The sequence below is a fragment of the Protomyctophum bolini genome, assembly GCF_963924005.1.
Source record: "Protomyctophum bolini genome assembly, chromosome: 12".
NCBI lineage: Eukaryota > Metazoa > Chordata > Actinopteri > Myctophiformes > Myctophidae > Protomyctophum > Protomyctophum bolini.
In genome coordinates this window covers 40,411,220-40,425,086 of record NC_137873.1, presented here as the reverse complement: position 1 = coordinate 40,425,086, position 13,867 = coordinate 40,411,220, and the positions used below count along the sequence as shown (strand labels likewise).

The 13,867-nt window shown below is 38.1% G+C and overlaps 1 protein-coding gene across 1 annotated transcript; it reads left to right on the top strand.

Moving 5' to 3' along the window:
* Nucleotides 1–12,358: 12,358 nt before the first annotated feature.
* LOC308325113 (calcium-binding protein 39-like) lies at nucleotides 12,359–13,384 on the top strand (the record flags this gene model as incomplete). The annotated part of the gene is made up of 1 exon (XM_080777518.1): nucleotides 12,359–13,384. One exon carries the CDS (start codon nucleotides 12,359–12,361, stop codon nucleotides 13,382–13,384), a length of 1,026 nt encoding a protein of 341 aa, XP_080633644.1.
* Nucleotides 13,385–13,867: the final 483 nt, after the last annotated feature.

Here is a 13,867-nt window from a genome sequence, read left to right as displayed (position 1 = left end):
TCGTCATTTTTTTCAAATCCTCAAAAATGATGAAAAACCGCGCGCTATAGTATGCCGTACGATATGGGCTATAGCCCACGGTCCAAAATGATGAGAAACGAGGCTAACTTTTTTTTTCAAAATTTCAAAAAACATGGGCTATAACCCATCGTTTTTGTCATTTTGTCATTTTTTTCAAATCCTCAAAAATTATGAAAAACTGCGCGCTATAGTATGCCGTACGATATGGGCTATAGCCCACGGTCCAAAATGATGAGAAACGAGGCTAACTGTTTTTTTCAAAATTTCAAAAAACATGGGCTATAACCCATCGTTTTTGTCATTTCGTCATTTTTTTCAAATCCTCAAAAATGATGAAAAACGGCGCGCTATAGTATGCCGTACGATATGGGCTATAGCCCACGGTCCAAAATGATGAGAAACGAGGCTAACTTTTTTTTTTTTAATTTCAAAAAACATGGGCTATAACCCATCGTTTTTGTCATTTGTCATTTTTTTCAAATCCTCAAAAATGATGAAAAACTGCGCGCTATAGTATGCCGTACGATATGGGCTATAGCCCATGGTTCAAAATGATGAGAAACGAGGCTAACTTTTTTTTTCAAAATTTCAAAAAACATGGGCTATAACCCATCGTTTTTGTCATTTTGTCATTTTTTTCAAATCCTCAAAAATTATGAAAAACTGCGCGCTATAGTATGCCGTACGATATGGGCTATAGCCCACGGTCCAAAATGATGAGAAACGAGGCTAACGTTTTTTTTCAAAATTTCAAAAAACATGGGCTATAACCCATCGTTTTTGTCATTTCGTCATTTTTTTCAAATCCTCAAAAATGATGAAAAACTGCGCGCTATAGTATGCCGTACGATATGGGCTATAGCCCACGGTCCAAAATGATGAGAAACGAGGCTAACTTTTTTTTTCAAAATTTCAAAAAACATGGGCTATAACCCATCGTTTTTGTCATTTTGTCATTTTTTTCAAATCCTCAAAAATTATGAAAAACTGCGCGCTATAGTATGCCGTACGATATGGGCTATAGCCCACGGTCCAAAATGATGAGAAACGAGGCTAACGTTTTTTTTCAAAATTTCAAAAAACATGGGCTATAACCCATCGTTTTTGTCATTTCGTCATTTTTTTCAAATCCTCAAAAATGATGAAAAACTGCGCGCTATAGTATGCCGTACGATATGGGCTATAGCCCACGGTCCAAAATGATGAGAAACGAGGCTAACTTTTTTTTTCAAAATTTCAAAAAACATGGGCTATAACCCATCGTTTTTGTCATTTCGTCATTTTTTTCAAATCCTCAAAAATGATGAAAAACGGCGCGCTATAGTATGCCGTACGATATGGGCTATAGCCCACGGTCCAAAATGATGAGAAACGAGGCTAACTTTTTTTTTTTTAATTTCAAAAAACATGGGCTATAACCCATCGTTTTTGTCATTTGTCATTTTTTTCAAATCCTCAAAAATGATGAAAAACCGCGCGCTATAGTATGCCGTACGATATGGGCTATAGCCCACGGTCCAAAATGATGAGAAACGAGGCTAACTTTTTTTTTCAAAATTTCAAAAAACATGGGCTATAACCCATCGTTTTTGTCATTTTGTCATTTTTTTCAAATCCTCAAAAATTATGAAAAACTGCGCGCTATAGTATGCCGTACGATATGGGCTATAGCCCACGGTCCAAAATGATGAGAAACGAGGCTAACTTTTTTTTTCAAAATTTCAAAAAACATGGGCTATAACCCATCGTTTTTGTCATTTCGTCATTTTTTTCAAATCCTCAAAAATGATGAAAAACTGCGCGCTATAGTATGCCGTACGATATGGGCTATAGCCCACGGTCCAAAATGATGAGAAACGAGGCTAACTTTTTTTTTCAAAATTTCAAAAAACATGGGCTATAACCCATCGTTTTTGTCATTTTGTCATTTTTTTCAAATCCTCAAAAATTATGAAAAACTGCGCGCTATAGTATGCCGTACGATATGGGCTATAGCCCACGGTCCAAAATGATGAGAAACGAGGCTAACGTTTTTTTTCAAAATTTCAAAAAACATGGGCTATAACCCATCGTTTTTGTCATTTCGTCATTTTTTTCAAATCCTCAAAAATGATGAAAAACTGCGCGCTATAGTATGCCGTACGATATGGGCTATAGCCCACGGTCCAAAATGATGAGAAACGAGGCTAACTGTTTTTTTCAAAATTTCAAAAAACATGGGCTATAACCCATCGTTTTTGTCATTTCGTCATTTTTTTCAAATCCTCAAAAATGATGAAAAACGGCGCGCTATAGTATGCCGTACGATATGGGCTATAGCCCACGGTCCAAAATGATGAGAAACGAGGCTAACTTTTTTTTTTTTAATTTCAAAAAACATGGGCTATAACCCATCGTTTTTGTCATTTGTCATTTTTTTCAAATCCTCAAAAATGATGAAAAACTGCGCGCTATAGTATGCCGTACGATATGGGCTATAGCCCATGGTTCAAAATGATGAGAAACGAGGCTAACTTTTTTTTTCAAAATTTCAAAAAACATGGGCTATAACCCATCGTTTTTGTCATTTTGTCATTTTTTTCAAATCCTCAAAAATTATGAAAAACTGCGCGCTATAGTATGCCGTACGATATGGGCTATAGCCCACGGTCCAAAATGATGAGAAACGAGGCTAACGTTTTTTTTCAAAATTTCAAAAAACATGGGCTATAACCCATCGTTTTTGTCATTTCGTCATTTTTTTCAAATCCTCAAAAATGATGAAAAACTGCGCGCTATAGTATGCCGTACGATATGGGCTATAGCCCACGGTCCAAAATGATGAGAAACGAGGCTAACTTTTTTTTTCAAAATTTCAAAAAACATGGGCTATAACCCATCGTTTTTGTCATTTCGTCATTTTTTTCAAATCCTCAAAAATGATGAAAAACGGCGCGCTATAGTATGCCGTACGATATGGGCTATAGCCCACGGTCCAAAATGATGAGAAACGAGGCTAACTTTTTTTTTTTTAATTTCAAAAAACATGGGCTATAACCCATCGTTTTTGTCATTTGTCATTTTTTTCAAATCCTCAAAAATGATGAAAAACTGCGCGCTATAGTATGCCGTACGATATGGGCTATAGCCCATGGTTCAAAATGATGAGAAACGAGGCTAACTTTTTTTTTCAAAATTTCAAAAAACATGGGCTATAACCCATCGTTTTTGTCATTTCGTCATTTTTTTCAAATCCTCAAAAATGATGAAAAACGGCGCGCTATAGTATGCCGTACGATATGGGCTATAGCCCACGGTCCAAAATGATGAGAAACGAGGCTAACTTTTTTTTTTCAAAATTTCAAAAAACATGGGCTATAACCCATCGTTTTTGTCATTTCGTCATTTTTTTCAAATCCTCAAAAATGATGAAAAACTGCGCGCTATAGTATGCCGTACGATATGGGCTATAGCCCACGGTCCAAAATGATGAGAAACGAGGCTAACTTTTTTTTTCAAAATTTCAAAAAACATGGGCTATAACCCATCGTTTTTGTCATTTCGTCATTTTTTTCAAATCCTCAAAAATGATGAAAAACCGCGCGCTATAGTATGCCGTACGATATGGGCTATAGCCCACGGTCCAAAATGATGAGAAACGAGGCTAACTTTTTTTTTCAAAATTTCAAAAAACATGGGCTATAACCCATCGTTTTTGTCATTTTGTCATTTTTTTCAAATCCTCAAAAATTATGAAAAACTGCGCGCTATAGTATGCCGTACGATATGGGCTATAGCCCACGGTCCAAAATGATGAGAAACGAGGCTAACTGTTTTTTTCAAAATTTCAAAAAACATGGGCTATAACCCATCGTTTTTGTCATTTCGTCATTTTTTTCAAATCCTCAAAAATGATGAAAAACGGCGCGCTATAGTATGCCGTACGATATGGGCTATAGCCCACGGTCCAAAATGATGAGAAACGAGGCTAACTTTTTTTTTTTTAATTTCAAAAAACATGGGCTATAACCCATCGTTTTTGTCATTTGTCATTTTTTTCAAATCCTCAAAAATGATGAAAAACTGCGCGCTATAGTATGCCGTACGATATGGGCTATAGCCCATGGTTCAAAATGATGAGAAACGAGGCTAACTTTTTTTTTCAAAATTTCAAAAAACATGGGCTATAACCCATCGTTTTTGTCATTTTGTCATTTTTTTCAAATCCTCAAAAATTATGAAAAACTGCGCGCTATAGTATGCCGTACGATATGGGCTATAGCCCACGGTCCAAAATGATGAGAAACGAGGCTAACGTTTTTTTTCAAAATTTCAAAAAACATGGGCTATAACCCATCGTTTTTGTCATTTCGTCATTTTTTTCAAATCCTCAAAAATGATGAAAAACTGCGCGCTATAGTATGCCGTACGATATGGGCTATAGCCCACGGTCCAAAATGATGAGAAACGAGGCTAACTTTTTTTTTCAAAATTTCAAAAAACATGGGCTATAACCCATCGTTTTTGTCATTTTGTCATTTTTTTCAAATCCTCAAAAATTATGAAAAACTGCGCGCTATAGTATGCCGTACGATATGGGCTATAGCCCACGGTCCAAAATGATGAGAAACGAGGCTAACGTTTTTTTTCAAAATTTCAAAAAACATGGGCTATAACCCATCGTTTTTGTCATTTCGTCATTTTTTTCAAATCCTCAAAAATGATGAAAAACTGCGCGCTATAGTATGCCGTACGATATGGGCTATAGCCCACGGTCCAAAATGATGAGAAACGAGGCTAACTTTTTTTTTCAAAATTTCAAAAAACATGGGCTATAACCCATCGTTTTTGTCATTTCGTCATTTTTTTCAAATCCTCAAAAATGATGAAAAACGGCGCGCTATAGTATGCCGTACGATATGGGCTATAGCCCACGGTCCAAAATGATGAGAAACGAGGCTAACTTTTTTTTTTTTAATTTAAAAAAACATGGGCTATAACCCATCGTTTTTGTCATTTGTCATTTTTTTCAAATCCTCAAAAATGATGAAAAACCGCGCGCTATAGTATGCCGTACGATATGGGCTATAGCCCACGGTCCAAAATGATGAGAAACGAGGCTAACTTTTTTTTTCAAAATTTCAAAAAACATGGGCTATAACCCATCGTTTTTGTCATTTTGTCATTTTTTTCAAATCCTCAAAAATTATGAAAAACTGCGCGCTATAGTATGCCGTACGATATGGGCTATAGCCCACGGTCCAAAATGATGAGAAACGAGGCTAACTTTTTTTTTCAAAATTTCAAAAAACATGGGCTATAACCCATCGTTTTTGTCATTTCGTCATTTTTTTCAAATCCTCAAAAATGATGAAAAACTGCGCGCTATAGTATGCCGTACGATATGGGCTATAGCCCACGGTCCAAAATGATGAGAAACGAGGCTAACTTTTTTTTTCAAAATTTCAAAAAACATGGGCTATAACCCATCGTTTTTGTCATTTTGTCATTTTTTTCAAATCCTCAAAAATTATGAAAAACTGCGCGCTATAGTATGCCGTACGATATGGGCTATAGCCCACGGTCCAAAATGATGAGAAACGAGGCTAACGTTTTTTTTCAAAATTTCAAAAAACATGGGCTATAACCCATCGTTTTTGTCATTTCGTCATTTTTTTCAAATCCTCAAAAATGATGAAAAACTGCGCGCTATAGTATGCCGTACGATATGGGCTATAGCCCACGGTCCAAAATGATGAGAAACGAGGCTAACTGTTTTTTTCAAAATTTCAAAAAACATGGGCTATAACCCATCGTTTTTGTCATTTCGTCATTTTTTTCAAATCCTCAAAAATGATGAAAAACGGCGCGCTATAGTATGCCGTACGATATGGGCTATAGCCCACGGTCCAAAATGATGAGAAACGAGGCTAACTTTTTTTTTTTTAATTTCAAAAAACATGGGCTATAACCCATCGTTTTTGTCATTTGTCATTTTTTTCAAATCCTCAAAAATGATGAAAAACTGCGCGCTATAGTATGCCGTACGATATGGGCTATAGCCCATGGTTCAAAATGATGAGAAACGAGGCTAACTTTTTTTTTCAAAATTTCAAAAAACATGGGCTATAACCCATCGTTTTTGTCATTTTGTCATTTTTTTCAAATCCTCAAAAATTATGAAAAACTGCGCGCTATAGTATGCCGTACGATATGGGCTATAGCCCACGGTCCAAAATGATGAGAAACGAGGCTAACGTTTTTTTTCAAAATTTCAAAAAACATGGGCTATAACCCATCGTTTTTGTCATTTCGTCATTTTTTTCAAATCCTCAAAAATGATGAAAAACTGCGCGCTATAGTATGCCGTACGATATGGGCTATAGCCCACGGTCCAAAATGATGAGAAACGAGGCTAACTTTTTTTTTCAAAATTTCAAAAAACATGGGCTATAACCCATCGTTTTTGTCATTTCGTCATTTTTTTCAAATCCTCAAAAATGATGAAAAACGGCGCGCTATAGTATGCCGTACGATATGGGCTATAGCCCACGGTCCAAAATGATGAGAAACGAGGCTAACTTTTTTTTTTTTAATTTCAAAAAACATGGGCTATAACCCATCGTTTTTGTCATTTGTCATTTTTTTCAAATCCTCAAAAATGATGAAAAACTGCGCGCTATAGTATGCCGTACGATATGGGCTATAGCCCATGGTTCAAAATGATGAGAAACGAGGCTAACTTTTTTTTTCAAAATTTCAAAAAACATGGGCTATAACCCATCGTTTTTGTCATTTCGTCATTTTTTTCAAATCCTCAAAAATGATGAAAAACGGCGCGCTATAGTATGCCGTACGATATGGGCTATAGCCCACGGTCCAAAATGATGAGAAACGAGGCTAACTTTTTTTTTTCAAAATTTCAAAAAACATGGGCTATAACCCATCGTTTTTGTCATTTCGTCATTTTTTTCAAATCCTCAAAAATGATGAAAAACTGCGCGGTATAGTATGCCGTACGATATGGGCTATAGCCCACGGTCCAAAATGATGAGAAACGAGGCTAACTTTTTTTTTCAAAATTTCAAAAAACATGGGCTATAACCCATCGTTTTTGTCATTTCGTCATTTTTTTCAAATCCTCAAAAATGATGAAAAACCGCGCGCTATAGTATGCCGTACGATATGGGCTATAGCCCACGGTCCAAAATGATGAGAAACGAGGCTAACTTTTTTTTTCAAAATTTCAAAAAACATGGGCTATAACCCATCGTTTTTGTCATTTTGTCATTTTTTTCAAATCCTCAAAAATTATGAAAAACTGCGCGCTATAGTATGCCGTACGATATGGGCTATAGCCCACGGTCCAAAATGATGAGAAACGAGGCTAACTTTTTTTTTCAAAATTTCAAAAAACATGGGCTATAACCCATCGTTTTTGTCATTTCGTCATTTTTTTCAAATCCTCAAAAATGATGAAAAACTGCGCGCTATAGTATGCCGTACGATATGGGCTATAGCCCACGGTCCAAAATGATGAGAAACGAGGCTAACTTTTTTTTTCAAAATTTCAAAAAACATGGGCTATAACCCATCGTTTTTGTCATTTTGTCATTTTTTTCAAATCCTCAAAAATTATGAAAAACTGCGCGCTATAGTATGCCGTACGATATGGGCTATAGCCCACGGTCCAAAATGATGAGAAACGAGGCTAACGTTTTTTTTCAAAATTTCAAAAAACATGGGCTATAACCCATCGTTTTTGTCATTTCGTCATTTTTTTCAAATCCTCAAAAATGATGAAAAACTGCGCGCTATAGTATGCCGTACGATATGGGCTATAGCCCACGGTCCAAAATGATGAGAAACGAGGCTAACTTTTTTTTTCAAAATTTCAAAAAACATGGGCTATAACCCATCGTTTTTGTCATTTCGTCATTTTTTTCAAATCCTCAAAAATGATGAAAAACGGCGCGCTATAGTATGCCGTACGATATGGGCTATAGCCCACGGTCCAAAATGATGAGAAACGAGGCTAACTTTTTTTTTTTTAATTTCAAAAAACATGGGCTATAACCCATCGTTTTTGTCATTTGTCATTTTTTTCAAATCCTCAAAAATGATGAAAAACTGCGCGCTATAGTATGCCGTACGATATGGGCTATAGCCCATGGTTCAAAATGATGAGAAACGAGGCTAACTTTTTTTTTCAAAATTTCAAAAAACATGGGCTATAACCCATCGTTTTTGTCATTTCGTCATTTTTTTCAAAATCCTCAAAAATGATGAAAAACGGCGCGCTATAGTATGCCGTACGATATGGGCTATAGCCCACGGTCCAAAATGATGAGAAACGAGGCTAACTTTTTTTTTCAAAATTTCAAAAAACATGGGCTATAACCCATCGTTTTTGTCATTTCGTCATTTTTTTCAAATCCTCAAAAATGATGAAAAACTGCGCGCTATAGTATGCCGTACGATATGGGCTATAGCCCACGGTCCAAAATGATGAGAAACGAGGCTAACTTTTTTTTTCAAAATTTCAAAAAACATGGACTATAACCCATCGTTTTTGTCATTTCGTCATTTTTTTCAAATCCTCAAAAATGATGAAAAACCGCGCGCTATAGTATGCCGTACGATATGGGCTATAGCCCACGGTCCAAAATGATGAGAAACGAGGCTAACTTTTTTTTTCAAATTTTCAAAAAACATGGGCTATAACCCATCGTTTTTGTCATTTCGTCATTTTTTTCAAATCCTCAAAAATGATGAAAAACGGCGCGCTATAGTATGCCGTACGATATGGGCTATAGCCCACGGTCCAAAATGATGAGAAACGAGGCTAACTTTTTTTTTCAAAATTTCAAAAAACATGGGCTATAACCCATCGTTTTTGTCATTTCGTCATTTTTTTCAAATCCTCAAAAATGATGAAAAACTGCGCGCTATAGTATGCCGTACGATATGGGCTATAGCCCATGGTCCAAAATGATGAGAAACGAGGCTAACTTTTTTTTTCAAAATTTCAAAAACATGGGCTATAACCCATCGTTTTTGTCATTTCGTCATTTTTTTCAAATCCTCAAAAATGATGAAAAACGGCGCGCTATAGTATGCCGTACGATATGGGCTATAGTCCATGGTCCAAAATGATGAGAAACGAGGCTAACTTATTTTTTCAAAATTTCAAAAAACATGGGCTATAACCCATCGTTTTTGTCATTTCGTCATTTTTTTCAAATCCTCAAAAATGATGAAAAACGGCGCGCTATAGTATGCCGTACGATATGGGCTATAGCCCACGGTCCAAAATGATGAGAAACGAGGCTAACTTTTTTTTTCAAAATTTCAAAAAACATGGGCTATAACCCATCGTTTTTGTCATTTCGTCATTTTTTTCAAATCCTCAAAAATGATGAAAAACTGCGCGCTATAGTATGCCGTACGATATGGGCTATAGCCCATGGTCCAAAATGATGAGAAACGAGGCTAACTTTTTTTTTCAAAATTTCAAAAAACATGGGCTATAACCCATCGTTTTTGTCATTTCGTCATTTTTTTCAAATCCTCAAAAATGATGAAAAACGGCGCGCTATAGTATGCCGTACGATATGGGCTATAGTCCATGGTCCAAAATGATGAGAAACGAGGCTAACTTTTTTTTTCAAAATTTCAAAAAACATGGGCTATAACCCATCGTTTTTGTCATTTCGTCATTTTTTTCAAATCCTCAAAAATGATGAAAAACTGCGCGCTATAGTATGCCGTACGATATGGGCTATAGCCCACGGTCCAAAATGATGAGAAACGAGGCTAACTTTTTTTTTCAAAATTTCAAAAAACATGGGCTATAACCCATCGTTTTTGTCATTTCGTCATTTTTTTCAAATCCTCAAAAATGATGAAAAACTGCGCGCTATAGTATGCCGTACGATATGGGCTATAGCCCACGGTCCAAAATGATGAGAAACGAGGCTAACTTTTTTTTTCAAAATTTCAAAAAACATGGGCTATAACCCATCGTTTTTGTCATTTCGTAATTTTTTTCAAATCCTCAAAAATGATGAAAAACTGCGCGCTATAGTATGCCGTACGATATGGGCTATAGCCCACGGTCCAAAATGATGAGAAACGAGGCTAACTTTTTTTTTCAAAATTTAAAAAAACATGGGCTATAACCCATCGTTTTTGTCATTTCGTCATTTTTTTCAAATCCTCAAAAATGATGAAAAACGGTGCGCTATAGTATGCCGTACGATATGGGCTATAGCCCACGGTCCAAAATGATGAGAAACGAGGCTAACTTTTTTTTTCAAAATTTCAAAAAACATGGGCTATAACCCATCGTTTTTGTCATTTCGTCATTTTTTTCAAATCCTCAAAAATTATGAAAAACGGCGCGCTATAGTATGCCGTACGATATGGGCTATAGCCCACGGTCCAAAATGATGAGAAACGAGGCTAACTTTTTTTTTCAAAATTTCAAAAAACATGGGCTATAACCCATCGTTTTTGTCATTTCGTCATTTTTTTCAAATCCTCAAAAATGATGAAAAACTGCGCGCTATAGTATGCCGTACGATATGGGCTATAGCCCACGGTCCAAAATGATGAGAAACGAGGCTAACTTTTTTTTTCAAAATTTCAAAAAACATGGGCTATAACCCATCCTTTTTGTCATTTCGTCATTTTTTTCAAATCCTCAAAAATGATGAAAAACTGCGCGCTATAGTATGCCGTACGATATGGGCTATAGCCCACGGTCCAAAATGATGAGAAACGAGGCTAACTTTTTTTTTCAAAATTTCAAAAAACATGGGATATAACCCATCGTTTTTGTCATTTCGTCATTTTTTTCAAATCCTCAAAAATGATGAAAAACGGCGCGCTATAGTATGCCGTACGATATGGGCTATAGCCCACGGTCCAAAATGATGAGAAACGAGGCTAACTTTTTTTTTCAAAATTTCAAAAAACATGGGCTATAACCCATCGTTTTTGTCATTTGTCATTTTTTTCAAATCTTCAAAAATGATGAAAAACGGCGCGCTATAGTATGCCGTACGATATGGGCTATAGCCCACGGTCCAAAATGATGAGAAACGAGGCTAACTCCCTAAACCACTGAGCAATACTGGGTTTGCCTATCTTTTTCCACGATAAGGCTATAGCCCTTTTGGCTTGTAGTAAACATAAATCCAGAAATCTTTGTTCGCTACTCTGAATCTTATGGTCAGGTGGGCAAAGACCCAATAGAAACAGTTTTGGGTCAAGCTCAATATCTATCGACAATATCTTCTGAATCTCCCTCCTCACTTCTTCCCAGAATTCTTTCACTCTTGGACATGCCCACAGACAATGGAAAAGTGTACCTTTGTCCCCACCACATCTGATACAAGTATCTGGAATATCTGCACTAAATTTATTTAGTTTCTCTGGAGTGATATAGACCCTCATCAGCCAATTATATTGCAACAACGACATGGATTTCTAAAGAAATTTGTTCAACGCAAAATGCTGTGTTCAAGTTCAGGAGACTTCGGAAAAAAAAGCTATTCTCCTGAATGCTGCCTTCCGGCATGGCATGGAAAGGAGAGGAGGGCATTTTCATTTCTTTCACCGTGTAGTAAATGCTGCATTCGTGGTCTGGAAAGGGCAGTTGCTTTACAGACGGGTAATATGGCAGGGGCTGATGTCCATGTGTGCACGTCTCTGCGTACAAGTACCTCAAGTACAGTATGATGATGATGATGATGATGATGTATTGACCCACATGACGTCACAGGAACCTTTTTTTCTTTGCCTGTACCTCTTCATGTCACGTCATCCTTCTTCATGTGCACTGTAACTCTGAGAGTTATGGTATGGAGGTCCTTGAAAGTAAAACTCAGACCTGCTCTCATCATTATATACATCATCATAAATCATCTCATGAACAACTGAATTTATGTGATTGGTTGGTTACATTTACATCATATTTGACGGACATTTGACCTTTAGTTTCTCCTTTCTTTGTCAATGGCAATTATGAGACGTGTGGTCTCATAATTTGAGAACCACTGTACACTAAATGTAACAGAGCCTGAATGAGTCATCAATAACACCCGTGAAGGAAGTTGGAGGAGGCCGTTTTTGCTTGTTGTAGCCTATATAGTTGTCCCTCACTGTGACGTAAGCACATGCTCTGTCCAATCAAATATGGGAATGTTTGGAGCTATAAATGAACGTGCCAGCGCTCCTCCCCGACTATTCGTTAAGATAGAATTTAGTAGGATTTAGTTTTTTGAATTATACATTCACGGTCTATTATAGTGTGTGCACTATACTAAGATCACCTGACCCGGTACAACACGACATGCATTTCCCCTTCTACAAGTCCCAGAAGTCACCGGTGGACATCGTCCGGAGCCTGAAGGACAGCATGATGGTGCTGGAGAGGCACGACGACATCTCCGACAAGAAGGTGGAGAAGGCCACGAAGGAGGTGTCCAAGAGCCTGGTGTCCATGAAGGAGATCCTCTACGACAACGCGCCCCGAGCCGCGGTGGTGGCCCAGCTGGCTCAGGAGCTCTACGCCAGCGGCCTGCTCAGCACCCTCATCGCCAACCTGCAGCTCATCGTCTTCGAGAGGAAGAAGGACGTCGCTCAGATCTTCGTCCACGTCCTGGGGCGTCGGATCGGCACTCGGATGCCCACGGTGGAGTACCTGTCCACCCGGCCGGACATCCTCTTTATGTTGCTCAAGGGGTACGAGTTTCCGGAACTGATTGCCCTAACCTGTGGCATCATGTTGAGAGAGTGCATCGGTCACGCCCCGCTGGCCAAGATCGTCCTGTGGTCAGAGCACTTCTATGACCTCTTCAGGTACATCGAGACATCTACGGTCGTCACTGCCTCCGAAGCGTTTAACACTTTTAAGCACTTGCTCACACGACACAAACTACTGAGCACAGAGTTCCTGGAGCAGCACTACGACAAGTTCTTTAGTGAATATGGGAAGTTACTCCACTCTGAGAATTATGTGACCAAAAGGAAATCCCTCCAGTTACTGGAAGAGCTTCTTCTCGACAGGCATAACTTCACCGTCATGACAAAATACATCAGCCAGCCAGAGAACCTGAAGCTCATGATGAACCTACTGCGAGACGAGAGCCGTAACATTCAGTTTGAGACGTTCCATGTTTTTAAGGTGTTTGTGGCCAACTCCAACAAGACGCAGCCCATCCTGGACATCCTGCTGAAGAACCAGACCAAACTCATCGAGTTCCTCAGCAAGTTCCAGAACGACAGGACGGAAGATGAACAGTTCAACGAAGAGAAGATGTACCTGGTCAAACAGATCAGGGCCCTGAAGAGGCCTGCTCCCCAGGAGGCTGCCTGAAGGTGGGCAAAAAGGACCCCCATTCATCTGGATTATCGTCAGGAATCAGGATACAAGACTGCTTGGACCCTTCAGCAAAGTACTGCTGCTTAGGGGCGTTGATTTCTGAACAAATAGGAAGACCCTTTAGGCGACATATGAAATCCGACAAAGACAAACATGACCATATCTATTCGTCAGCTCCCCTGCTCCTCAGTGGACATTTATCGTTTTGTGTTTTTGTTTTTTAGGAGAGGGAGGTCTGTAAATCAGAGGTTCAGGGATCTCCATCTATGGGCATGTTTTTTATATCTCTAGATGTAAACTAACAATGCAGTGTTTCTAGGTTGTTGTTTTTAGTTTTAGGTTTAGATTTTGATCATCAGGTATTATGGTAGACTATCTATAGCGATATTGGAGTCAGACTTTGATGCTCTATCAGATCAGATGCATCAAAGTCTGACTAGAGGGCCTTAAGTCCACTGGTTTGTGTGTTTTTTAGTT